The sequence below is a fragment of the Salmo salar genome, chromosome 25 (genome assembly GCF_965601325.2).
Source record: "Salmo salar chromosome 25, fSalSal1, whole genome shotgun sequence".
Lineage (NCBI taxonomy): Eukaryota > Metazoa > Chordata > Actinopteri > Salmoniformes > Salmonidae > Salmo > Salmo salar.
The window spans coordinates 16,249,641-16,277,609 of NC_138315.1; the positions used below are offsets into that span (position 1 = coordinate 16,249,641).

At 38.1% G+C, this 27,969-nt stretch overlaps 3 protein-coding genes across 7 annotated transcripts; all 3 read left to right on the forward strand.

Moving 5' to 3' along the window:
- Positions 1-1,281: 1,281 nt before the first annotated feature.
- Positions 1,282-23,555, forward strand: hoxd3a (homeobox D3a). Of its 5 annotated transcripts, none has more exons than XM_014172917.2 (4): positions 1,282-1,600; positions 18,872-18,934; positions 21,150-21,693; positions 21,892-23,555. In XM_014172917.2, exons 3-4 carry the CDS (start codon positions 21,240-21,242, stop codon positions 22,629-22,631), a joined length of 1,194 nt encoding a protein of 397 aa, XP_014028392.1. In that variant the 5' UTR covers positions 1,282-1,600; positions 18,872-18,934; positions 21,150-21,239; the 3' UTR covers positions 22,632-23,555.
- hoxd4a (homeobox D4a) lies at positions 9,879-11,584 on the forward strand. The gene is made up of 2 exons (NM_001141372.2): positions 9,879-10,347; positions 10,774-11,584. The coding sequence occupies exons 1-2, from the start codon at positions 9,879-9,881 to the stop codon at positions 11,073-11,075; spliced, it is 771 nt and encodes a 256-aa protein (NP_001134844.1). The 3' UTR covers positions 11,076-11,584.
- A 2,674-nt stretch (positions 23,556-26,229) lies between the features above and the next one.
- On the forward strand, positions 26,230-27,727 carry hoxd1aa (homeobox protein HoxD1aa). The gene is made up of 2 exons (NM_001139555.1): positions 26,230-27,012; positions 27,128-27,727. The coding sequence occupies exons 1-2, from the start codon at positions 26,448-26,450 to the stop codon at positions 27,466-27,468; spliced, it is 906 nt and encodes a 301-aa protein (NP_001133027.1). The 5' UTR covers positions 26,230-26,447; the 3' UTR covers positions 27,469-27,727.
- Positions 27,728-27,969: the final 242 nt, after the last annotated feature.

Sequence of the window (27,969 nt, forward strand, 5' to 3'; positions counted from 1 at the left end):
AATACGTCAAAATACATGATAGTATTTTTTTTACATCTTATGACATAATGCGTATTAGTCTTAAAAAATCATAGTCCTGTGTTCCCTGGACTAATAGAGCTACATTTGGTTTGTCTTAATAATACGTGCATGGTACATTTTGTGTTGTGTGCTGTGTTAACGTGTAAAGGTAGCCTATATTTTGCGGAAATATTCAATCACGGTCCTTTATTTCACCTTTATGAATTCACTATATGAAGAATAGGCCCACGTGTATAACCTTTTAGTTAGAGAAGCACCTCATTTTATGATTTTAATATCCTAGGAGGAAAGGATGATAAGCTGTCCAAAAAGGTGTGTGAGGACTACAACCGAACCGCGTGCGTAGCCTAGTAGGCCTAATAGTTTCTTTTCAATAAATACCAATATCAATAAATACCACAATACCACAATACCACATTCTATTTTGGGGCTGATTTCGTGTAGTTATTTGTTGTACCCTATTTTCAACACCACATTTTGTTTTGATGGGGAAGGGCCTATAGACCTTCCTCTTTCGATTTTTAATTTTTTTTTTCGTTTCAAATATCTTAGTTAATACATTTGTTATGCGACATTGTAACCAACGCAAGACACACATTTAGTCACCTCGGAAATGTTGCTAATGGAATATTATCTTTGGTTAGTGGTCAAAATATTGCATAGTGCCAGTGCCAATGAAGGTTTTCATTATTATGTTGTATCTTGTTTTTACAAAAATACGATGTTGGCCTCATGAAATGCTCTACATCTTCGTTTCCGTTTCCTGTTATATAAGACCCAATTCTCTTTATTACAACCATTGACCTATTCTAGAATATAGGTTATTAGCTGTATGACATTTTTAGGCTCGACATTTAGTCAACATGTTTCGAATAAACTGATGGTTAGGCTCGTCAACATGGTAATATCTATGTTATTAAAATAGTGTTAGAAACAATCATATATTCCCTATGCACGAATCTTCTGACTCAAAACTAGCACATTTTGGGGTGTCTACGGTTAAAATCTAACATGTGAAATTTCAATTCAAGAAGCAGGGGCATTGTTCGTTAACTTTCCAAATGAGATTTTCAAGCAAAGCTTTCTGAGAAGAAATGGGGAATGGCCCCCGCCATTATGCGCAAAACAGGGTGAATTGCTGCAGTCGAAATGTCTTTTTGTGAGAGGAGAATTTACAACTTGGTAATAGACCTTTTTATGTGCCTCTATCGCCTGTCATTGGATGCCACTGGTCATGTGCAAGAGGCAAACGTCTTCATGGCCCTTTTCCTGATTTCCCAAGCGGTTTTTTCTCTGCATTCTGCTGCTATAGCGTCCCCAACCAAAACGCTCAGCCTACACTCGCTCCAAATTTGCCTTATTATTGCTTGAATGAAAGTGTGAACATACCAGATCCTCGATAACTATATTGTTATTTACTTGACTTGTCAGGGCTAGCGTTTCTTCCTGTGTGCTTCCTGAACTCCACATCGAAAGGAGAGCCTCTGCTGTTCATCATCCGTATAGTTTCACTGTAACATCATGTATTATTTATACAGAGTCACCACAAGAAAACACATGGATTACCCAGCTGCATTAGGTAAGCGTTTAATGTTACAAACATCATGTTAGAATGGTTGTTTATTGACTTGCTCTATGCTACTTCCTGTCTCGTTGCACCAGGGTATATTAGCAGTATAGGCTAATCAGAACCTCAGTCGAGATGACATGTATAGACTAAAGCCAAAAGACACATGTTTAAGATAACTAAAACTGCTGCTATGCATGTATTATGAGTCAACACCAATGAACGTTTACATTTAACGTTGCATGTGAATCTGAACGCATAAAACGGTGTATTTTACCAATAGGCTACATTTGATTGAATTGTAATTTGCTGTGACAATGGGTTGACGTGTTCATTTTAGTTTAGCCAAACGGATTAATGTATAAGGACGGATATTTAGCTTCAGTAGCCTATAACTAACGTTTACTAACTTTGAAGTGCTTGCAGGGATGGGTTCTTTCGATGTTTGTGCGTGTGAACAGTATCTGTCGGTCTGTCTGTATGTCTGCCTGTCTATATGTTTTTGTTCTGTATGTGTATCTTTGTGTATGTTTGATATATATATAGAATTGATTCTATAATGTCTCTGAAGTGACACGCAGCCTAATTGAGTTTTGAGGAGCTGGCTGCCAGATGATTTTAGACAGTTCGATGTTCTAAGTGAATTCTATTCATTAGTCCTATTTTGGTGCATGAGGTCGATGTCATTACTGTTGTGCATGATGGAATTTTTATGAAGTCACCTGATATTGTCTTAATATTAGTTCCACTTTCTATCAGGGACGTTGTGTAGGCCTACTTGTGAATATATCGTTACACTCAAGCTACTGCTCTATTGGCTATATAATAACAGTAATAGACCTACACACTGTTATAAAGTTAAACTAAACATGATAACCATTTGCATTGTATTTTCAGATATGGATGTTTAGAACATTTGAATTTGTCATGTTGTAACAAACACGCGTGGGAAAATGCAACATATAATGTTAACCTTTCAGAAATGCAGTTGTTGAGCTTTCCCACCAGAGAAGCAGTTTTTATAGATGTTTTCAGCTGCCTGAGATGGGGGCAACGGAACAAAGACAGTATTTCACTGTTGTCTGACAGGCAGCTGCGAAAGTATTTACAGCTTTACTGCAATGCGGCAAAAGAGAGAAAGACTGGAAAGAGGGCAGCCTATAAAAGTGGGGCCTGCGAATGACGAAACCCTGAGCATTTAAATTACTCGATTAACTTCTAGTCTTAACTCTGGATCGGAAATCACATCACGTCCCAATATATGTATGGATATAGCGTTGTCATTTCGTCCTTCGTTCGTTCTTATATCCTATCGCCCATAAATTAAATACAATATTACACTGTATATCAACGTATAGATAGATCATTTATCTAAAAAAATAAACCGAGCGAGAGAACAGTTCCCTTGATTATTGTGTTTGGTGTGTGTTTGTATTGCGGTGTTTAACATTTTGTGATTGTAGTGGTTAGCCATACGAATGAAGTTTTTTTGATTGCCAGTCTAGTTTAGCCTATAAAGTATGCAGTTATTAAACATAATGGGAGCATATTAATCCACTCATCTGCGGTATAAGGGATGAATGAATAATGAACCTAGATCGTCTATGGGTTTTTCTCAGATTGAACTGCATACATAGCCTACCATTTAAACATATAGCAAAATATAATGGCATGCAAGTGGACGCTAAAATCTAGGTGCAACAAATTGGTTATGCGCCATACTGATTGGGAGAAAAACTGAACACGCTGAAAAAGGGAAATTATTATCATGTTCCAGCAAGAGGCGCTGTTGTCCAACATTCAGTTATCCCTTCGTTCTTTTTCCGCATAGTTTACCTTATAGGTCACTGAACTGGAATATGATTGGTCCTTACACAATATGACCAACCGATGCGTAGTATGCCTAAACAATTGAAAGGAAGTGGTTTCTGAATTGAAATATCAGTTTAGATGTAGGTGAAGTTTTCGTATAACCAAACTCATTTTTTTTTTTTTAGAGGGTGTAGTTAATAAGGAGAGTGGTGGGGTCATATGAGACTGGCCTACACCAATGCATGTGATGCATTTGATGGTTCGAACGTTTTAGTAGTCGTGTGTGCTTCTGAATCACCCCAAGCCAGCAGGGCATCTTTTATGAAACTTTACAGAAAGGAAACGGTGAGCGAAACACCCACTGAAGTGTGTAGACTACGTCAGGGATCACAGAGTCATCATCCGTTTTAAAAAAAAGATAGGCCTTTATGGGCAAGCAGTCAAGCGGAGCAAAAATATATATATGTAGATGTTGACCTATACAGTCAGGTCCAAAATTATTGGCACCCAATAATGTTGACCTAAGATGAGCAAAAAGACTGTATAAAATAAATTATACAAATATGAACCTATATTGTATGTTCCAAAACATTTGGGAAACTATATTATTTTATACTAATACAACTGCTCACAGAAAGAGATTTGGTGGTAATACCTAATTTTATCAAAAAAGATAGGGGTCCAAATTATTGGCATGCCTTTTTTCAATACCTTTCAATACCTCACCTTGCCAGGATAATGGCACTGAGCCTTTTTTCTAAAATGTTTCATGAGATTGGAGAACACATTGGGAGGGATCTTAACCATTCCTCCATACACAATCTTTCCATATCCTTGATATCCTTCGTCTGTGCTTATGGACTGCCCTCTTCAATTCAAACCACAGGTTTTCAATGGGGTTCAAGTCCGGAGACTGAGATGGCCATAGCAAAATGTTGATTTTGTGTCAATTAACAATTTATCTATGGATTTTGATGTGTGCTTGGGCTTGGGCTTATTGTCTTCCTGGAAGATCCACTTCCAGGTTTTTGGCTAAAATGTCCTGGTACTTGGGTTTGTTGTCTTGCTGGAAGATACTCTTGCGGCCACGTTTCATCCTCCTGGCAGAGGCAACCAGGTTTTTAGCTAAAATGTCCTGGTACTTGGGTTTGTTGTTTTGCTGGAAGATACTCTTGCGGCCACATTTCATCCTCCTGGCAGAGGCATCCAGGTTTTTGGCTAAAATGTCCATGTACTGGGTATAGTTGATGATGCGGTTGACCTTAACAAGGGCCCCAGGACCAGTGCAAGCAAAATAGCCCCATAACATCAAAGATCCACCACCATATTTTACAGTAGGTATATGGGGTACTTTTTTACATGTGCGTTCGCATTTCAACACCAAACCCATCATTGGTGAGTGGCTGAGAGGTCTGTTTTCATGTCATCCAACAAATGTAAACCAGGAGTTTGCTAAATGACATTGGAACTTGGATTGGAACCGGTGCTACGGGCAGATGACATGAAAACAAATGTCTTTGGCCACACACACCAGTGGTGGGTTTGGAGTCTAAATAAGGATGCATGAGCAGAAAATAGCCCCATACCTACTGTAAGATATGTTGGTGAATCTTTAATGTTATGGGGCTATTTTGCTTCTACTGGTCCTGGGGCCCTTGTTGAGATCAAATGCATCATCAACTTTACCCCAGTGCATGGGCATTTTAGCCAAAAACCTGGATGCCTCTGCCAGGAGACTGAAACGTGTCCAGAAGTGTATCTTCCAGCAAGACAACAAGCCCAAGCACACATCAAAATTTACAAAGAAATGGTTAATTGATCACAAAATCAACATTTTGCAATGGCCTGAGACGGTCTCCGGACTTGAACCCCATTGAAAACCTGTGATTTGAATTGAAGAGGTGAAGTTTATCAAGGATCCGGAAATATTCTGTATGGATGAATGGTCAAAGATCCATCCCAATGTGTTCTCCAACTCATAAAAGATTTTAGTTAAAGGCTCAGTTCATTATCCTTGGAAGGTAAGTGAGGTAGGCTATTGAAACGTATTGAAAACAGGGGTGCCAACATTTTTTACCCCTATCTTGAAAATATATATATATATTATTACTTGTTGAACAAAATATCTTTCTCTAAGTAATTGTATTAGTATAAAATAATTAAATTTCTCCATCTGTTGGAGCATACAATATAGCTCAGTATTTGTATTATTTATTTTATACAGTTATTTTTATCAAGGTTGCCAATCATGTTGAACCTAATTATAGAACAGATTACTTTATTAGACTTTTGAAATGTCTTATATTCACCTAAAAACACATATTCATATGAACAACGCACATTAAATTCCACATCAAGGTGAACTTGAAATAGCAAGTGTGAACCCCCCCAAAAATATATATTCTTATTTTTTTCTATTGCATAACATGTTTTATAATTACATCCCTTTTATTTTATATGCCATCTAGCTAATCGGCGTTATTGAATAAGTGCAACTTTGAGGGTTATTTATGGCACCAGTGCGGTGTCATGAATGGCTGTGGGGGAGCACGTGATGCCATTAAACTTTGTTTTATGGCCTGGGAGTTGACAAGCCAAAATATAATCATCATTGTGTATTAGTAAGGCCGTGCAGATGGCTTGGAATAGACCTTGGAATTGGTGGAAGCAAGTATAAACCTCTGGTTTTGTCTGAACATGGATGTGTTTGCCTATTCGATGCAATACGTTGGTCTTTGGGGTGAGCTCTGTTTAATCATTTGATAGGCTACTAAAACTAGTGCGTGCGCATGCTGATGTCATCAGGTATACATGTCTGTCTCCATGTCTGTCTCCATGTCTGTCTCCTACAGTTTTGTTTGCCTGCTTCGAAATCCAGGACTTTAACCACAGTAGGATGTGTATTTTGCATTGGCCAGGATGTACGGGAAACAATTAGGAAGTGTTTGAATATGTCAATACTTGGCTGTTTACGGCTGTTATAACCAATAATCGTTCAAATCAGTCGTTACATAAACAATGCATTTTGGACAATGGCTGATAGCCTAATATTGTAGCATATAGGCATATTCGTTTTAGCTTCAAATAGACTAATATTGCGTGATGGTTTATTAAAACCTGTAACATTTTAATTGGTCTGCAATACGCACATATTTGAATGGCAATGGCTAATAGGCTTGTGGGTATCTGAAGTCTTATGGACTGGCAAGTTTTGAATTCGGAGGGGAAAATATCAACCTGTTGTCACAGACTCAATGGCGTTTACAGTTATTAGCGTTTCCTTAAATGACGTTTTGGTGACATAGGCCTTGTTATAAAACTGTATTAATGAAGTTAAATACACATCAGTCCTTCTGAATCTTAATACCCCAACAATATCTTAAAAATAGCCATGCTCTATCGCGCCCCCTAGTAGTGTACAGAATATTATCGAATCATAATTCCTTGTACTATCGTCAATTGACCCATATCAGGGTGTTTCTGTGGGCCTACATTGGGATGTTATGTAGGAAGTGAAGTGATGACATTGGAAGTGATGATTTAGTTTGTTATCCAATACAAACACATTTACATGAGGCAGCATGAGGCAGGGACAAAATGCACGAATCAGAATTGTGTTATAAAGGACTACACTACAGTAGGCATAGGCCTAGGTTTTTATTTTGTATTTTCTTTTAGCAATGTAAAGGAGTCTTTTTTGAATTGTTTTTCTGCAGCCTGTCTGCCACTTTGACCATTAGTGCATTTCGAAGTTCAATGCACTGACAACGGCTTTAATAGGCCTACAATTGACAGGCTATATTTTATTGAGGTGGTCTTTTTATTGAATTGAGAATTTCATTTCTGATAGAATTTCAGTAGTCTATGATGGCATGTTTAAAAGAGTAGCTTTAGTGTCTCTTTATTTATAATAAATAGCCCACAAATAAGATTTCAGGAGAAATACAAATGTTTTAGGTAACTTAAATCCATAGGCTAAATTATACATGTTGTCGATGGTGTTTTGGCACGGAATCTGGCTTTAGTGAAATAGCTACTTGAAATCGGAACAATTACCTATGAACAGTTGTATAGTAAAATAACCCTAAATAGATCAGAAAACATAGCAAGTTGGTTCATTCTTGGTTCAAACGAAGGATAAAGACAAGTGCTGACTTCATCGTTCTTTTGTTCCTCAGTATCCTATCTCGGCTTTGACCGAGCAGTTGTCTGAACAAGTCTCAGGGCAAGGTGAAACCTAGGTCAAGCTGTCCAACACATATTAAAATGTTATGACATGTAATTACAAAGGTGTAAAGAGTGTGATTCATTTTTTCCCAATAAGATCATTTGAAAATGGGACGAAAACCTTTTGACTATCTCAAGGTTAAAGGCTTCTAAAGTGGTCAATTTTAGTTTTTTGAAAACGTTGTAGAAGTGTTGTGAAACGTTCCGCCTTTAACCTTCGTTCTTAAACTACTAGAATTAGACTACTGAAACTGTCCAGTAACAAAACATGAAGTCGGCCTGGCCTATAATTTTGAGAGAATAATTTAAGGACACATCTTCGGGCATCTTACTATAAGGCCTGTGTGAATACTCAGTCAAATTTAGAAAGCACTTGGCCAATCAAGTGTTTTAAAACGAACAATTGTATTTTATTTAAATAATTTATGTCATTCAAAAAGGTATGTTATTATAGGACATTTCCACAGTGGCATATTCCCTAGACTTTAGACCAAGTAGTCAACTGAAGGGTCGTTTGAGAATCGTGAACTTATGTACTTTTTGAGCTGTCGCTAAAGTAAAAATAATTGAACTTTTTGATACGTTTGCAAATTATTTAGTTTGACCTCGTGGCCTTTAGCCTTTTTCCTTATGGGTCCACTCGATATTCAAGCCTCGGACAGTGGGTAGAGCGGTAGGCTGGTTAACTTGTTTTTAAATGGAATCCCTCCAAAGTGAGTATCGGTAGTCTATACCAATTAATAGTGAATGACCTATGTGTTTGCCTATACCTCTAACCAATAGGCCTAACCGGTTTACATGTTTTCTTATGCATTTCGAAGCTGGAACAGAATTGCTCATTTTACTGATGAACTACTTAGGACTTACCAATATCTGATTAATCAGGGGCTATGATTTGATGGAAGTTATCGAAACATATTTTGATACACATCCATTGGTTACAATTGTCGACGGTATAAGAGTGTATTGAGTATGAATATTTTTTATTTTATTTGTCTTTTTGAGAACGGAATCTAAAGGCTGGACTCTTGAATTGCGAGAAATGATGGGGACCCCTGTATTCCGTCGTCTATATATACCCTGTAGAACCGAATTTGTGTGATAAAACAAGTCACAGATTCGATTCTAGGGGAGTATATGGTCGATGCAAAAACTTCGATTGAATTATCTACTTTGATAGAATTTCTAATTCATAACAATTCAGAACATTAGATGATGGAGTGCACATCGTTTTGATTGCTGGATTGCACCAGCTATTCTGTCTAATGATTATTTAAAATGATATTTTATATATTCTATTGAGTAGAATCTGTTCTAATAGTGAAAGTGAATGTTGGCGTTATATGCTCTTTCAATGTCACTTGTCATTTCATTTGGTGATTTACGTTGATATAAAGACATAGTCCTAGTCATGCTCATTAGAAGCCTTTTTACACGCGTCACTTTTTGGCCTGTACACGTATCATTACAGCCAAGCAGTCCTTTTCGTTTTGATAGTGAACAAAAAGTAACTTGCCATAACAAAAGTTATAGGAGACTGAAGTCTAAACAGATTTTAACATGGCATCTCAAAGTAATGCATTTTTTCTTACGTTTTCATACGTTTTAACATTTCAATCATTGAATTATTGATTGTTTGGCATTGGTTGGTTGCCACGAGGTTCTTTCAATAGTTTTGAAAGGGATAGGGTAGATGAAATGATGAGATTCTTGTAACTTTTGGATGACCCCTTCTTAACAAAGACAGTCCCCATCAATTGTCCCCAGGCTTTATTCCCCTCTTTTTGAGCCAGGGAGACGTTTTGTATCTTTTGTTTGTTTATCTGTCAGACTCACTGGCCGTAGTTTGATTTAGTATTGTAGAACAATAAGCATATTAACCATATTATTACACAAAACCATCTAAGTGTCCATCTATACCCAAACTTTGTATTTAATCCATTCAGATTATTTTCCATTGACTGTTAGGGATGACCACAATTGATATTAAGCTGTTGACATTAGGTACATAACATTTTACATTTAACATTTTATTTTTCAATATAGCGAGTACATTGCCAATCCTGCATTGGAACTGGTTAAACATTTGTTTTCATTCAAAATAATTTCGGTGCTTTTTTTTTAAATTAGTGGAAATTGCTGCTGTAGGTGTGCAGTGTATATCCGTTAATGAACTAGCTTTACCTCCATTGGCCAATCTGGTCACATGGTTCCCTAACTTTATTCAGTTGACAGCAAGTAGGAGGGCTTTATGGAGGGTGGAAAAAAAGACAACTCGAGAAAAATTTGTATTTTCTACCTTCAGAAATTAATGACCATGAGTTCGTTTATGGTGGACTCTAAGTATGTGGACCCACAATTTCCTCCTTGTGAGGAATATTCGCAAAATAGCTATATACCTGATCAGGGGACAGACTACTACGGTCCAGCGCAGGACCCAGGTTTCCAGCATCCAGGAATCTATCCACGGTCAAACTACACTGAGCAGCCCTTCAGTTGTACCACTGTGCAGGGTTCTACAGTGCAGCCGCGGGGTCATGTGCATGAGCGAGCCAGCCACCCTAGCCCTTTCACTGCACAGACCGAGCCGTGTCCCCCGGTCCAAGTGACTGGCCCCCGGACTTGTGGACAGCAACAAAACACAAAGAACCAACATGGGATACAAGCCAAGCAACCTACAGTAGTTTACCCCTGGATGAAGAAACACCACGTTACTACGGGTAAGATTGCCTCTCTCCTCCCCACGTCTCGTTGGGACAAGTTGAGGTCCAGGAATTTAGCCACATGAAAATTATTGCGTGAAATATTTATGAGTTGCTTTGAAGGGGCCGTCAATTACTCCAGCCATAAATGTTTATTGCTAAGGAAATAGGCCGCTGTCTATGTGGCCGTCTCAGAGCTCTTGAAATGTCCACTTGCCTTATGACTATGTTTTATTTTATTGTGTGTCGACAATATTTCAGATGAAGAGGGTGAAAATAGAACAAATTGAATGAAAGTTTGGTCATAGTTTCGTCCAATTTCATTTCTGGATCAAGTTTTTCATTGTTTTGTTTTTAGCTAGAAGTTTGGAGCGTCCCGTGAAGTGCTGTTGTTTTTCTTAACTGGGACCTAATTGGCTCACATTGGTGTTTTGTTTCTCACAGTAAACCCGGACTACACAGGACCTGAACCGAAACGGTCTCGGACAGCTTATACAAGACAGCAGGTTTTGGAACTGGAAAAGGAATTTCATTTTAACAGGTATCTGACCAGGCGGCGTCGCATAGAGATTGCCCATACACTCGTTCTCTCCGAGCGTCAGATCAAAATCTGGTTTCAAAACAGAAGAATGAAATGGAAAAAAGACCACAAACTACCGAACACAAAGGGAAGATCTGCATCGGCTTCCAGCCAACATTTACAAAGTATTCAGAAGGATAACCAGACTGATATCACAACTTTATGAATATTATGGGAAACTTTGAATCTTACATGAACTGTAGGCCTATAAAAAAACTATTTCCCATTTGACTTTGCATGATCTCAAACATGGCATTTTCGTCATAGGCAGTTACATTCAGAAGGACCCTCGATGTGTGTTGGCTCGCTGAATTGAGTCCATTTCCAACATTGTAGCTGATAGGTGCTCAGAAGATATGAGTGCATCACTACATGCTTCACATGCTTCAAAGAGGTAGCGGTAGATCGAACGAGAACTTTCGCTTTCGGACGAAAGCTTGTTAGAGGTTTTCTTATGGTAGGCCTACTCTTCTTGCTTGCTATGGTTCTCTTCTGTCCACAAAAGTCAGAGTACTACCTGAACATTTCTATCTTTATTTAAAAGGGGGGAAAAACGTACAATTATGTGAAGGTTTTGTACACTTTAATTGGAAATTGTCTTGTGATGAAATCAAGCTTTTAAAAAGAACAATATTTGATTCATATATTGCAAAAAATAAAATGGCCATTGCACACAAAGCATCAGTTGATCCATACATTTGTGACAATATTTGTTACTTTTATATAGCCTAGCTTAAAAAATAAGTAGTGAACTCGTATTTATGGGTGCTAACTGGTTGAATTTGTTCTGTTTACGTTTTCTGAACTTTTATACAATAAAGCTTTTAAAATGGCGTTAAATTCTATTGAGAAACAAGACATTCCTGTGTGCAGACCTTTCCCAGTGCCCTTATTCGGTTATAAATCTCTCTTGACATCTTTGTAAACAGTGTACATATAAAGTGGGTCTCACATATGGCATCTGAAACTCTTTCATGAGTTCCCTTGTTCTTTGCATCGAATTTATATTTTTTGAGATGCTTCGCTATTTTTTATTTTGATCCATATGAAACAGAACACTATTAAAACGATATATTAAATGTTAAGGACGTTGAGGAATAAAATACGTGTCATATGTTTCCCCCATTTTTATTATACTAATTTTGTAATATAGTGTTTAAATTTCATTATGATTATTTATTTAATTAAATATTTGTACATTTCCTAAAACCCACAACTGTTCTAAACATATCTAAGAAACGAACGTTTATTTAATGAGATATGTTCAAAACGGTTGTGGATTATTAGAATTGTCTCTTTTGTTATGCATTGTAAAATCGTTTCATTCATGCGCTTAGCTGGCGTTAAAATCGAACTATGGCATTCATTTATACCAAACCAAGCCACACAGGCATTCATGTCATGTTTCAAGACAGCTATTCCTGTATTACTCCAATCATCGTCCTCGTGACAAAAATAATCATAACCTCTTGTATTGCGAAGATGTCTTCCCTCTGAAGAGTCTTCATGATGAGAAGTTGAAAATGTATTTCAACTGAAGTTCGACAAAAGCTCCAGAGGCAGGTTCATCCAGAGGACACTGTTTCTATCGCCTTAGACACATTTCAGCCGCGAGGAGTGACCTCTAAACCCTTGACCCGTCGGACCGATACAGCCTTTTTTCTCTCACAGGCGCTATTCGCATTGAGTTTCATTTAGATACTTTTTCTATTCTACCTTAGTATTGGTTTGCTATAGAATATTGGACGCTTATGTAACTCGGTTAAACATGTAGGCTAACTTTTTAAAGCCTATATGTATTCTGCCAGATGCACCTCAAACGGTACTGATTGTATATTAATGTCTCACCATGTTAATGTGCAATCCTGTCTGACTTTATTTTTGTACCTGCTTTTTATTCTGTACATTCCCAGGTGTCATGCAAAACTTTCATGGAAAAATAAAGATTGTTACTTGATATGCATTATGGTGGCACAGAGCACTCACGTTTGTCAATAGATTTCTTTATCAAGTATTCAGAGGGTTCATGCTGGGCCATTGAGCAGATAAAATAGTTAATCAATGTGCGTGCGCACACACACACACACACACACACACACACACACACACACACACACACACACACACACACACACAAACACACACACACACAACTGTCTTTCCCAGTTTAGGTCTTGTGTGGCTTTCGTGATCGTGAAATATCAGATACCCCCAAAGTATTTCCATAATGCGTAAAATGAGGCATTCTGTAACATTTGGGTTCCATAGCAAAGCATACAAGAACATGGAATAGGGCCTTACTTGCGATACAACCACATAACTCGAACTTTATGCATGTATCTCATTGACATTTACTCAAAGGTTACGAGTCGATACCTCAAATGAGGATTTGGCCTATGGGTTGGGTTCGACCACACATCTCGCAGACAACGTTTTACTTCATTGTGCTTGTTTGAAAAAATGATGGCATAGTTGACTAACAAAACGTGTTTCATTGGCCGGTAAGTTACATTTTATAGCAAGAATCATGAATGTCCCCTAGCCACATCATTGTTAGATTCAGTGCCATGGGTTTTATGAATGCAAGATCAGTGGGGTTATATTTGTGATCAAATAAAATGTTCATGCTTGGATTAAAACTTGTTTCATTTGAGTGCTTATCTGTTTCTCTTTGTGTGTGAGTGTGTGTGTGTGTGTGTTTCTCTCTCTATGTGTGTGTGTGTGTATGTATGTGTATGGGTGTATGTGTGCGCGCGCGCGTGCACGGGTGTGCATGTGTCCTCACATTTGCGCGCACTCCTTTATAAGTTTAGCTGGGGAAGCCTTGTGTCACTTACACTTATTCATCTTCAGTTTGCCACTACATATATTTCAGTGTACAAGCATGATGATGTCATTGCAAAAGAAAGAAAACTGCACCAACTTCACTCTGACCAAAAAAAAAACGTATGTAGCCTAACCGTAGGCTAAACAACAGTTCTGCATGCAACCCATGTTGTTGTACGTGTGTTTTCAAGACTATCCCAATGGATTGCTGAATATTATATTTTCATGTTTCTTTTCCACAGTGGACCTATGAGGCATGTAAACATGTAAATTGTCTCTCTTGTTCGCTGAAATGACCATGGGAATAATCATAAAATGCCTTTTATGTAACACAGTTTGAGAAAAGCAATCATATTTCAGTACTTGCCCGACAATGTGCAGTGTGCATTGACCTACATGTCTGAACACAATAAATGAGAGCCATAAGCGGTGCCATTTTCAATGACACTGCACCGAATATGGTATACACCATTGCCGCGCTCACAATGGCTTTCAAACGGCCATATTTGATTTCCTGCTGTTCGCAGAAACTGTCTTCGCCAAGCGAGACAGCCCTTTAAGATACATTAAACTGTGCTGTCTGCATTCAAAGATATAATTCGGAGTCTATACCGCTCCTCTCTCTATTTCTGACCACGTGATTGTCTAAATAATTAATGCAGCACGTCCCCTAGAAACACGGCGTCGTCATTAATCGCGAGGACTCTATCAGACTTGAAAACTGAAGAGATCCCAAGAAAATAATATCCAAACGCTCCGATACCCAACGCAACTGTAGCCAGCACTTTAGCACAGCATCTCAACCAATGGAAGCTTGGTAGGTAAATATTTTAAATTATTTTTTTGAGTAAGATGGTAAATGACCATATCTGTCAGATATTTGATAAATAGCGCTCTTTGATGAGTGCGCCTTGGACAGGCTGAACTTGTTATGGGTTCTTCAGTGCTGTGGTTTTTATGAAGAAAAAAAAATAGACCAAGAGGACAATGTCGATATTATAAAGTGGTAATATTTTACAACTAAGATCCGTGTTATGTTTCTTAGCAAGTAAGTACAAGATAGAAATATTTTCAGCCACCTTTTACTGTGTGAAATGGTTGTGATTATGAATGTGTGGGCAGAATGAATGCAGCACTGTTGGGCAGTTCTATTTCGTTCTTGAGGGCTGTATGCTAGGGCCTCTGTGATTTATAATATCACCAAAGAGAGCAACTCGGTTATTGGTTTACACCAAATTGCCTGTTACGAAATGTAAACAGAGTGTTAAGATGAAAAACATTTCAAAGTGGTACAAGTGCAATATGTCATCATACAAAAGCTTATATTAGACTATTCTTTGGATAACACGCCAGTTACCTTGCATAATGGCAAAAACAAAAATCGGAAACGTTGTAAGAATATATCTCTTTGGAATGAACTCTGATGACTCCCCGTTGCTACCATTGTTTATATTGTTGATGGGGCATAATTCGAAATGTATTTCTGAGAGTAGTAAAAGTAGTGTTTGAGCAGGTTGACAGTTATCTGCCTCGTTGTAAATCATTCTCAGTAATTCCTGAAAGGGTGCGAGGCTGTTGGGGGGCCGGGCGAACACTGTAAATCTTTCACTTTTATTACCCCATGAACATATGCTGCGACCCTAGTAGTCCTGCATCCTTTCCTCAGTACAAGATAGGCCTACCTCTCGGCCAGCTTCCCCGCTGTCTTTTATGGCTTTACATCTCGTCCTTCCAGTTGATTTTTGAGCTCACGAACTGTCATTTGAAGGCGTTTTGTTATTTACATCTAAAACAGTGACTGAAACAGAAAATATGACTTTCCTTGCATGTGTTCAGGCTCAAAATTAGGCTACCGTACGGCCGAACACCATGAGAAATAGCACAGCAGACACACAGTAGACAAGAGGGTTTCCAAATTGGTTTATTTGTATACAATTCCACAGGCCTTTTCTCCTGCATTAATATTGGTCAATAGGTATCATAACATTCAAAAATGCCCATCTCACATCTCATAGTGTAGATGTAAAAATACGTTTTATTTTTAAACAATCGTGATAACAATATGATAGCAGTTTCAAGTACCAATAATGCATCTAAGTACACGTCCAAATGTACAATCCTGTATCAGAAATCATGTTCAGAACCCTACATTTGTACAGAATTCTCAAAACTACATTAGGGTTCTAATCGAGGTTGTATTTTTAGTAATTCAGGCTCTTTCAACAGCAGTTTTATGAGAAATCAAATATGACCAAAATACCGTATATGGGCTATATAATCAGGTAAACATGAAATGCACGTTGTATGTATGTATGTATTATCTCTTAAAGATGACTAAACAGCCACCCGTGTCATTCAATTGGCATAGTATGCCTGCAACCTGACCGAATAATACGTCTAATTATATTTCTACAATGGAAAGAAGAAGACAAAATCATCCCCACCAGGAAATCCTATCGCAAGTTGAGCATTTTCACTATGGACACAGGTCAGATAAAGAAATGTAAACGCCATCATTTAAAAAAAAAAGGATTTGTGGAGTTAAGGCTTGCTTGCAGAAGCAGCCTCAATCAGAACATCCCGATCACGTGAACAAATATGCTTGTATTTTAAGGCAGTGCCTTTATTTGTCATCATAAAGGTTTCCTGAAACACCAAAAATCTTAATGATAGCTTCATTTCGGTGACTGTGTCTGAAAACCTGTATTTTTCAATGGGAGATGGTTGCCAGATTTTTTGGGTGGAATAAGGATCCCTTCTTCGTTTTTTATTGGTAGTTGAGCGTGAGTCTTTCCATTCTATCGGGAATACTGTCTGCATTGGTATATGGAAATGTCTGAAAAACCGCAAGATCAGGTTTAGGACAGTATTGTCTACAGACAAAGGGTGAAGGATATATTCTAGAGACTGCAGGGAAAGGAATTGAGACTAAGAAACACGAGTATATGATAAATTGATTCACAGGTAAGCAATTGTATGGCAAAATGCAAACTTTAACCATGGCTTTACATAATGCTAGAGAGTACATTTGATTTATTCCATTGAAAGGAGTTGATCTTTATTAATGTCGCTCTTGTCGGTAACTACGCTTATAGCTTAAGTCTTATGGACCTTAGATACGATTTTAAGACAGGTTCACAATTTTGAGCAACCACTTTGAAAGGTTAGTTTGGACAGACGTATTTTGACAATTGGTTTTCAGCTGATTTTGCAGTTTGATGAAAACTGACCAAAAGAAAAGGAAAAAGAAGCAGAGGAACTTTTCATTCTGACTCCTAGGTTGTTAGATCGTAAATCACATTAATTTGTTGTCTTATCGTCACAGTGATGTTAGACATGATTTATGTGGTTTCAGCTATATGGCTTTGTTAACCTGCAAATGTTGTAATATTTTGAATGGATTCAATTGTTTTAATTTGTGTTTGAGAACTACTTTCAGGATTTCTCCATTTGTAAATAAGAAATATATAAATAGATATAGACGTATTTTTTATTTAAATAAACATAGGCTATATGAAACACTTTCAGTTGACGTTCTGCACTCATTTTTCGTGAAGTTATTGGATCATTCTGAATCTCAAATGTTTTTTTATAGGCCTATGGGAATTAAATATTAATTAAGAACAGGTCTAAACAATAGGCTATTGTTCGAATACTTCTCAGGTTGATTTGTCCTTTTATGTTATTGACTGTAATATATGTTCAAGTCATTATGAATGATTTTAATTCACTATTGTCTGACTATACTGCGCTTTGATAACGAAATATGACTGGCAAATACTGAATTTAAAGAAATGTATTCCAAGTAAATATTTGCAAAGTATGCTTAGTTTAGAATGTGCGTCTAGTAACAACAAATTTTAATGGAAACATGCCTGGAAGCTATAAAGAGCTGCCAAACTAGCGATAAGAATCAAATTACAATAATAAAAACAACACATCCAATAATTCGGAGGATTTATCCTCAAATTCGTCTTAAATTTAGCCAAATTAACAAGCTTCTAAAAGCTATAGGCCTTAGCTTTATACACATGTTTAAGTATGAAAAATTAGTTAATTATATCACCTCTTGCTTCCCAGCCCAGGGATGCACAAAATGGATATTATTGGTTCTTTTTTGATTACTAAAGTAAACGTTCAAAATAAACCATCTTTAAAGTCAACTTTATATCCAAAGCGCACAATGGACACAAAGAAAACGATGAAATACAAGCAGACATTGTATATACCAAACTTACCGTAGCAATGCGTAGGCGAGAAACATTGTTGTCTGAAAAGACGGGCATGTCTGGCCAGAGTAGTAACAACATGTGGCAACAATACACTTTCAAATCCACTCAAAACATATCGACTTCGACTTCAACATAATTTAGGAGTTCTGCACGTTTCTAAAACACGCTAGGCTATATGTCAATGATAACATTTGCTATTTGCCGAGAGACACTATTCTCAATCATGTTCTATTAGTCTACAGATAGCTAAGTAAAGCGTAGTTAAAACTTACATCAAGTAGCCTAAAGACTAGTTTCTTATTTCTGGTGTTTATCTCCTCAAATATGGCCATGTGTCCCATCGTCAGGCAGTGTTTCAGCTTTTAAAAAACGGGTGAAAAGTACTGTGGTTAGGATTTCATTGTGACTTTCTTGAACGCCTTCCGCTCGTTGTTCATTAATCTATGAGTTATTGCTGAACAAGCCAAAGGTCAGCCAAAAGGCTTATGACTGCTAAATATTTTGGCCAGCTCTTTCTTTGTTTAGAATCTTCAGTGTAAGATTTTCTTCTCCATCACTGAACTACATTTTCGGTTTAAAAATGCCTTAAAATAAAGAATAATGTGTTGGAATTTGTGGTTGCTGAATTGTCCAATTTCTTCTCGTGTATGTTCATATAATGATCACAATAGATACTTGTTCACAGAAGTTAATTATGGTGCTATATCAAATGCTCACTGTAAAAAAAAAAAAAAACCAGTAGGCCTACAATGGCATTTCAACAGAACATCTAAGCAATAGAAATGGTGCAATTTGTTATATGAAATGATTACCCTACAGTAATCCAATGTCCTTCCAATAAAATGAGGAAATGGTGGTGCTCAAACAGTTTTGTGAAACTCCCATGTATTGTTTTCTCTTTCAGGTCGAGGTGGATGTAATGATGAGCACGTGAAGAAAAATACGACACATATCTGCATAAAATACGGTGAGCAGCATTTATTTAATGAACTTCCGTTTACATATTCACATCAAATATAGACAACAAGCCTGTATGTGTCATGCATAGGCCTATGCCATTTTTTTTATTCTCAAAAAACAGTGTTCAATAGGTAAAGTTAAGTAAAATGTAAAGATAAACAGATGATATAGATTATAAATTCCAGATTATAGTTTCCCTTGTAGGCCAATATAGCCAAGTCTACCAGAGGCTCGTTTAAAACATGCACTTTATCCTTTAAACATTGAAGAATGTTCATCATCTTGACATGCAAGAATGCAGAGTAAGGCCAGATGCAAGTTGCAACAGAACATAATTTCTTTGTTTAAACAGAGCATAGGGAACATATCCATACACAAGTTGGTTATGAAATATACATACCCCACTGGGCACAGATGTCATTTCAACGTTTAGTTTGGATTTACATTTGCTTGAGTTGTCAACTAACTTAAATTCAATGTGAAATCAACAAAAAAATGTCTCAATGTCATAGGATTTAGGTTAAAAGTAGGGTTTTTGGAAAAATTCGAAATTCCCTCATGCTTTTTGCAATTCCAATAAGTTTTCAACGTTGATTCAACGTCATCACATATCATTTTGCTGTTGAAATGGCGTGGAAACAACGTTGATTCAACCAGTTTTTGCCAAGTGGGACATTCAGAAGTAACATTTAAAACCAAAACAGAATTCCACCAGTCATCTCATCACCTCAATACGAATTTCAAACAGGAATATGTCCACTTTTGCGTCAGTGACGATGGTCCTCTTTATAAACAAAATGATTCCATTTTCTGCGGTTTCAAACGTGCGTTTGCGAGAGCGTAGTAGCGGCAATGCAGAATGATTGTTGAGGCTCGATTTATATAAACGGCCTCTCTATTATTGCTGCAGAACTTGCAGAGTATGGCATTTTTAAGCTTGCCTTCCTCCTACGCTTAGTTTTACACTTCTGAGGGTGGCAAGTCTTGAGGACTGATTTTCTTTTCATTCCTCTCTAAGGCGTTTACGACCATAACATTTGCAGTCATAAATTTTGCTGCGGTCCACAATGACAGGTGCATTGATATGCACGCGCGGACATTCAGGGAAGAACGATTCAACTACTGTAGGCTATTAGTTTGTCTCCATGCGTGCCTTGGTCATTCAGTGTGTTACTTATGTCAAGAATTGAATGTGAAATCGTTTCCAAAAGTAGTGAGATATGTTGGGTGAAAAAAATATCGGTTTTATATGTAGTTTAGGCTCTGGTATATTGCTAGCTACAGTCTAAATATAGGCTTACTGATTACAGGCTACATGAGGGTGCCAGAATTCAACAGCAAACTTTTGACACCGATGCATTTGTTTTATACGCACATATTAGCATATAGGGATCCCACCCATTCCGACCACCCCAATATTTTTGGTGAGAAGCAGGGAGAGGGGATGGCACTTCTTTTAGCATCATAACCCCCCTCAGCACACGTGCATTGTGATAATATTTTCAGAAAAGAATTTCATGGTTTAATAATTGCTTTTTGAATAAGGTTATGAAAGTGGCATTCAAAATATAAAAAAAAAACGTACAGGGGCGCGAGATGTTGGACTTAAGTTAACAACAAATAAACAAAACATATGAACGAGATTTCGTTTATAAATCAGATTTCCAAATAAATCGAGAGAAGTCATATTACATGTTGGTGTGTTAAAAAGGCAAGACAGTAAGAGCTGATGGTGGTTTGTGATTAGGTAGGCTACTGAAAGGAATATTGTGTGGGTAACCAAATGCTGATTCAGCTTATTTTCTTAAGTAATTCAAGAAGATCTTTTGATCTTTTGGCAAAAGTTAAACGTTAACTCTTTTGTGCCAAACATGCCAAATGGTTCAAAAGGGAGAGGTTAAGAAGGCCTATTGATGATTTGTTTGTTAAAGAAAGCATAGTTTGGAAAGTGAAGTTATAACTTCTACAAAACAGCATTTTTTTGTTTTTATTTTTCATAATAGATCACGTGATCAAATACGATTGTATTGTTTGTAATATGCCCTGGAGTTATATTGAAACCAACACCAGACTTCAGGAATCTTAAGAAAATGACTAAATGTTCGGTTTATTGATGGAAGGTTATTTTTCAATCCAGAGTACAGTGTATGCTCAATCATGGTTTAGTACACGTTCAGTTCATATTGCCTGCATTATGAGCCTAACAACTCTTCTCTTCGTAGGTCAAGGAATACAGAGGCGGTGGGAAACTCCAATCACGTGATACAAGAACACCCATGCCATTGGATAGGGCCTTGGTTTGAATCTTCACAATGCAGAAAGCTACATACTACGATAATTCTGGACTTTTTGGAAGCTACTCTTACCCCAAATCCGACTCATATATGTATGGCCCATCTCACCAGCCCTACCCGACTTCTAACCTTGAGAGTGATTATCAGGGTCCAGTTTGTCCAATACAAACCACAACGGTACGGCCACCCACTCATAAAGACAATGACATGAATGGCAACTGCATGCGACCAAGTAGCAGCCAAGGAAACACCCAACAGTCGAGTATTGGTGAACAGCCGCAGGCACCTCCATTGTCGGCATCTTCCCCTAACTCCAGCAACACTTCATCTCAGAAGAAGAAATCTCCCCCAAACAATGCTTCCAATACTGCCACCCCAGTCATTAACAAGCAAATATTCCCATGGATGAAGGAGACGCGATCGAACGCCAAACAGAAAAGCAACAGCAGCAACAATTGTACAACTGCAGAAGGTACAGTGTGTGTGCGTGTGCGTGTGCGTGTGTGTGTGTGTTTCAGCATGATTCGTCTGGACATGGTGGTGCGTAATGCGCGCGTAAAAGGGCGATTATTCTACTGTGCGCATGGGTCATTTTAGGCAACTGCGTAGGCCTATGTGAAATCATTCATAATACACAAAGAGACTTATGGTGTTTACTATGTATTTTCAGGTGAATCCTGCGATGAAAAAAGTCCACCTGGTCCAGCCTCCAAACGGGTCCGAACTGCCTACACCAGTGCACAACTTGTAGAACTTGAGAAGGAGTTCCATTTCAACCGGTACCTGTGTCGTCCCCGAAGAGTGGAGATGGCTAATTTATTGAACCTCACTGAGCGCCAAATAAAGATCTGGTTTCAAAACAGAAGGATGAAGTACAAAAAGGATCAGAAGGCCAAGGGGATAATGCACTCTCCCATCGGACACTCCCCGGACAGAAGCCCACCATTAAGTGGCCCAAATCACATTGGATATTCTGTAAATGTAAACAGCCTCAGCTATGATGCGCCCTCGCCCCCGTCATTCGCCAAACCCCAGCAAAACATGTACGGCTTGGCTGCGTACACGGCACCATTAGGTGGTTGCATACCGCAACAAAAAAGGTATCCGGGGTCCGAATACGAACACCACAGCATGCAAGGCAATGGTGGCTTTGCCAACGCTAATTTGCAAGGCAGTCCGGTGTACGTTGGGGGAAATTTCGTTGATTCCATGCCAGCCTCGGGCCCCATGTTCAACCTCGGCCATCTCCCTCATCCCTCATCCGCCAGCGTGGACTACAGCTGTGCCGCTCAGATTCCAGGCAACCACCACCATGGACCCTGTGACCCCCATCCCACATACACAGACCTCACCTCTCACCATGCGTCTCAGGGAAGGATTCAGGAAGCGCCTAAACTAACGCATTTGTAATTTGTGAGGATTCCATCTGTGTGCCCAAATTATGTTACGCTCTTTTATTACCTCACTAGTCTAAAGTAATTTATATGATTACACTACAAGTGAGTCATGTGTATTACCCAGTATTATTATTGATATTACTATTAATGCTATTGTGTAATTATTTTCTAAGAATAGCTGTGGTACATTTTTCTTGACTGTTGAGGATGCGTAGAGGAGACCGTTTGTTTGTCAGTTGTTCGTTTTCTGAAGTGCAATGCGCAGTATGGGGGACTGAAAATGTCATAACATTACTTGAAGGTAAGTCCTGTAGATCTGACAGTAGTCACCCATCTTTATAGGGATGGATTTTATAGAAAAAAAAACTAAGGTGTCTGTTTGTTAATTTCAAATTTTCTAAATTTGAAGCGTCTTATTTATTTTTCCAAGATTGTATTGCATTTATCTCCTTTCCTATATGTATTATTTAACGATTTTTGTATCACACATTATTTATCATTTACATATATGCCTATTTATATGGACATCTAGAATTTATGCAACATAGTTCGACAGACTTTGACATCATAGCCCTTCAATAGGTACACAGGTTTTTGGTGAATGCTAGTTTTAAGATATGGTTTCAATGGCTGGTGGTTTTATGTTGTTGTAGTAGAAAAGTGTAAATCTTGGAATATTGGGGCATTTTTCATGATTTATCTTGTGTCAATGCCTCTATGAAAAACAAAGTTATATGTAGCCTTTTGAAATACCGAATATTATAAAAATGTAACACACCAGCATGTCATTTGTCGTCATTGCCAATTTTCATATCACGTCATTGTTATTTCATCAGTTGGACTGTCCATGCATACATTTATGAAACGCTAATGATATGAAAATGTTATATTTTATTGTGTTTAACATTTTGTAAATAAAGTGCTTAAATTTACACAATGGATTAAAAGCACCGTCATTGATACACATAACACACGTAGAAACAGGAAATTGCCACCATTTTGAAGTATGACATAGTAAATAGAAGGCTTATAGCCTTAACAAAGAAATGGCATGTATCGTCGCCCAAATCAGACACACACGGAAAACGATCCGTTTTTCACATATGAGGGGAGAGTGAAATTGAATCGAAAGCGTAACCAGATACCGTGTATGTCTGCTTGATGCTGAAGAAATGCACATTTTCCATGACTCACAGACACTCCTATTAGGCCTGAAGTCAAATTGCGCAGGAAGACTATATTCTTCACAATGTAAGCTCCATTTTTGACAGGGACGGCTAATTCATTTGCTTTTTCTAATTATTTTTTGTTTCCAAAAGGTATATTTCATCTCAAAGTTGCTGATTTATTACCACAGTCTATCGTGAAGCAGACCACACGTTCTACATTTATATGATGATTTTCCTTTATCAATATTTCCTTATTTGAAACTGTCCACACACTGTATAGGCGTATAACAACAGAAAGCACTTGGACTGTTCTTTTACGTTTGAAAAGCACTAAGAAAATATTTGCGTAACAAAATATTCGTAAATCGGAAAAATACATAGGCCACAGTATAGGCCTAATATTCTACAATAGTCTGTTCAACGTTAGTGAGTGACAAAGGAAGGATGCAGCAGCGGTAGGCTATGTTGAGCTAGGCATCTATAGGAGAGTGCCGCGCATCCTTTCTCCCTACTTGGAGAGAACATTTCAAAGCTCATTAATCAAAAACTCGTCGCTTTCAGACTCCACACTGATTCCACCTCCTTGTGAACAAAGCATTTGCATTCCAAATTCTAGAAACACATTTCAAACTGAGAGGCCAAACTTTGGTAGATGTACAAAGAGCACACAGCCCTGGCTTAATAAATATCAAGGAATGAGAGGGACGAGTGCGCGCTTAGACAACGAATCTGAGCCACCGAAGGTATCATTAGAGGCGTCGAGAGAAAGTAAGTGGGTCTGGAAATGTGTTCAATGCATTCAATTCCTCAGATAAGAAAAGCATTATAGACTGATTCAACGTCTGAATGAAATTAAACCAAAGTAATTCGCGAAAGCTGTTTATAGCACATGATTCATAATTTGCATTTTTCTAATATGGTAAAATAGAATCTCAGCCTTTTAATTACATTGATTGTATGCCCTACATCAGAGGCACTGAAGTACCATCTTGTTCGACACAGTGGATGGCGGCCATTTTAACCCTCGGTGAGCTTGTCCTTTCATCTTTCCTCATACATTTTCTCCATCCAGATAACGATGACGTTGATACCTTGATATAATGGACTTTGCGCACAGCACCCAACCAACGCTGGAGCTATTATAATGGGGTAAAGACAAAAATAAATCTCTCTCCAAAGAAGGAAGCAAATTCAAAATAAGGATTCAAATAGTGAATTAAGATTAAATGTACGTTTGATCCTTCCGTAAAGGGTACTTGGCACCTATGATTCCTTCAGTGATATTTTCGTTTTATATATGACATCGACACACCATAAAGGTGAAACAGATTGCCTACGTGTGCCATAACGTTAATGGGTTAATGATGGGTAATGGCCCTGGGATGGTTTGCCCATATATTTGATTTAGTCAACAATATGTTTGACATTCAAGCATACTCTTCAGTTAATTATTGCACGATTATTATGACGCTTATAGCTAATACAAAGGAAATGAAGAGGGAAATGAATTTCTTGTTACAGTGGAGTGTGCCGTAGAGTGTGCAGGTGTAGCCTATCATAGGTCACGCTGCAGCATCAACCAAGAGCAACTTTCTCTGTAGTTCCACCAGTCCCCCTCTCACATGGTTATAAACAAAGGCCTATGTCTCCATATGATCCAAATAAGTTCAAATGAGTTATTGTACAGAAGTCCCACAATGTTATTTTAGACTATTCTCATATATCTCGAAATTGTATTTGGTAGGCCTATCTGATATTGGTGACAGAAACTGTAGTATTCAGGAGGCATTAGAGTACTTGGCTGTCAGCATAGTGTGTATCTGGGCGGCACATTATCGCTTGAACATACATAGGGGTTTTGTGCATGGCTAGTCATATATCCGTGGACCCACCATCACTTCAGTCACTTGTCGGCATTTGCGGTGCAGGCCTGTGCGTGCATGCTTTGTGGTCACTAGGCCTACTTCAGAAAAACTGTGTGTGGAATTTGGCATGTATTTAAACAATAAAAAATGTATGGTGAACATGATAATGTGTCAAACAGTTTGTTTTGACACAGAAATACTGCCAACGTTAACTTGTTTAGTATAACTTTTATGAGTAAAAAACCCCCAATAGATCTACATTTTACTGCCTCTCTGTTAACGTACCATAAGGGCCTATAAATAAATACGATATTGTCATTATTGATTATCGTTACTAGTAGTATAGGCCCTAGTAGTAGTAGTGGTGGTTAGAGGCATGCCAGCGCTTCTATTACATTCTCACAAATAAAACGGGTAATAATGATTACAATAACAAAACATTGGATGTCTAAAACCAACCCATTCCTGTTTACTTCACAATAACTTTAAACATGAGCTTATATACATTATAACACAAACAATGATTCTTGTTATGACATACACAGTATATCCGTTATTTATATGGAAAGTGCTTGGGAGTTATAGTTCATGCACATCCTTGTTAAGTGCAGCTCACTTGGGTGCTCCACTTTGTGGCCCTGATTGGATAAAAGGGGCCCAGACCACGCCTGCTCAGTAGTGGGTCATATTTACATGTTGGGCCAGGAAGTACAGTAGGCTAACTAATGAGGACAAGGGGCGCTGGAAATCATTAACCTCTGGTGGATTTACAACGCCGATTTACAAGGGACAAACATGAGCTCGTATTTAGACTTCTACTCGGAAGGCGACATGATGCCATTGCCTGTGAAATTCTGTCACGACGAACACAAACCAGGGACACTTCAGTACCACGGGGAGATAGTTGGGAGACTTTCGTCAGGTATGCAGGACCACCAGAGCAGTAGTCGGTCGATATCAGGAGGAGTGCACCATCAAGGTGTGTTTAAGGTGCCACGCGATAGCGACGCATCTGTATCTGATGGCAGTTACGTGGATCAGGGACTTGCTTATAATTTGGCGTATGGATGCTACAACAACGTGGAACAGAACAGGGTGCAAACCCAGTGCGTGAACCCGGCATATTCAGGAAACGGTCCTTTCCCCAGCCATCCCACAGAGACCTACTACCACGATATTAGAGAAACAAACCAGCAGTGGCAGAGCATAAAGATATCGCGAGGATTCGTCAATGCCAGTCATCAGAATCCATCACCATCCCATGAGAATTGTCCAAGAACTGGTCCTAGGCAAGAGGAGCCGCAAGTTTTGGCAAACACATTTGACTGGATGAAAATCAAAAGAAGCAACCCCAAAATCAGTAAGTAATTGCTACTTTATAATTGAAAATGAAAATGAAAATGAAAACATATCATTTATTAACTTTAACTGACTATGAAGACTCAACCTGACATTGTTATGTGACTATTTTACAGGGAAAGCTATTGAATATGGATTATCGAACGCCGGAGCAATTCCAAGAACAAATTTCACAACCAAGCAGTTAACAGAATTAGAAAAAGAATTTCATTTCAACAAGTATCTCACCAGGTCAAGAAGGGTTGAGATAGCCCATGGTTTGCACCTGAATGAAACCCAGGTGAAAATATGGTTTCAAAACAGAAGAATGAAACAAAAGAAAAGAGAGAAAGAAGGCCTTACTGGGATGTGCGTGGCTCCCATATCGAAGAACTCGGACTCGTCCCCATCATCAGAACTCAACTCTCCAGTTTCATCCCCTCCCTGCTCCCCCATCACGCTCTCCCACAGCGGATAACTGGAGGGGTTGAACACGAGTTCTGTTGTCACCTTTGGCTTTTCTTATCTGTTGTAAATACGATACACTCACTAATTGCACTAATGTCTTCTATGATATTAAGATTAAACACTGTGCCTTTTGTTTAGTTATCTGACTGAGGGAAAGTTCCAAAATGTTGTGAACGAAATTGTTTGTGAAGTTTCAATCAAGGGCCACTGTTTGTGTCTTGAACTATAATTGCCTTACTTATTGATGACTGATCGAAGCGTTACACTGAATTAACCAAATATTAAACCAAATGCCTTATTATGTAAAGATTAGGTTTATAAAATAAAGTGTGAATCAGAAGTTTGCAGGGGGAAGCTCCAAAGTGTTAGAAGTGATGCAATTGTTAATAAAATGTCAATTAAGTTTACGTAATTCTCAAACTACTCTCCGACTTCTATCATGAGCTATACAGTCTTTTTAACTACCCATGTACTGTATGTCTATGTTACCCTGAATTGACCAAATATTTTT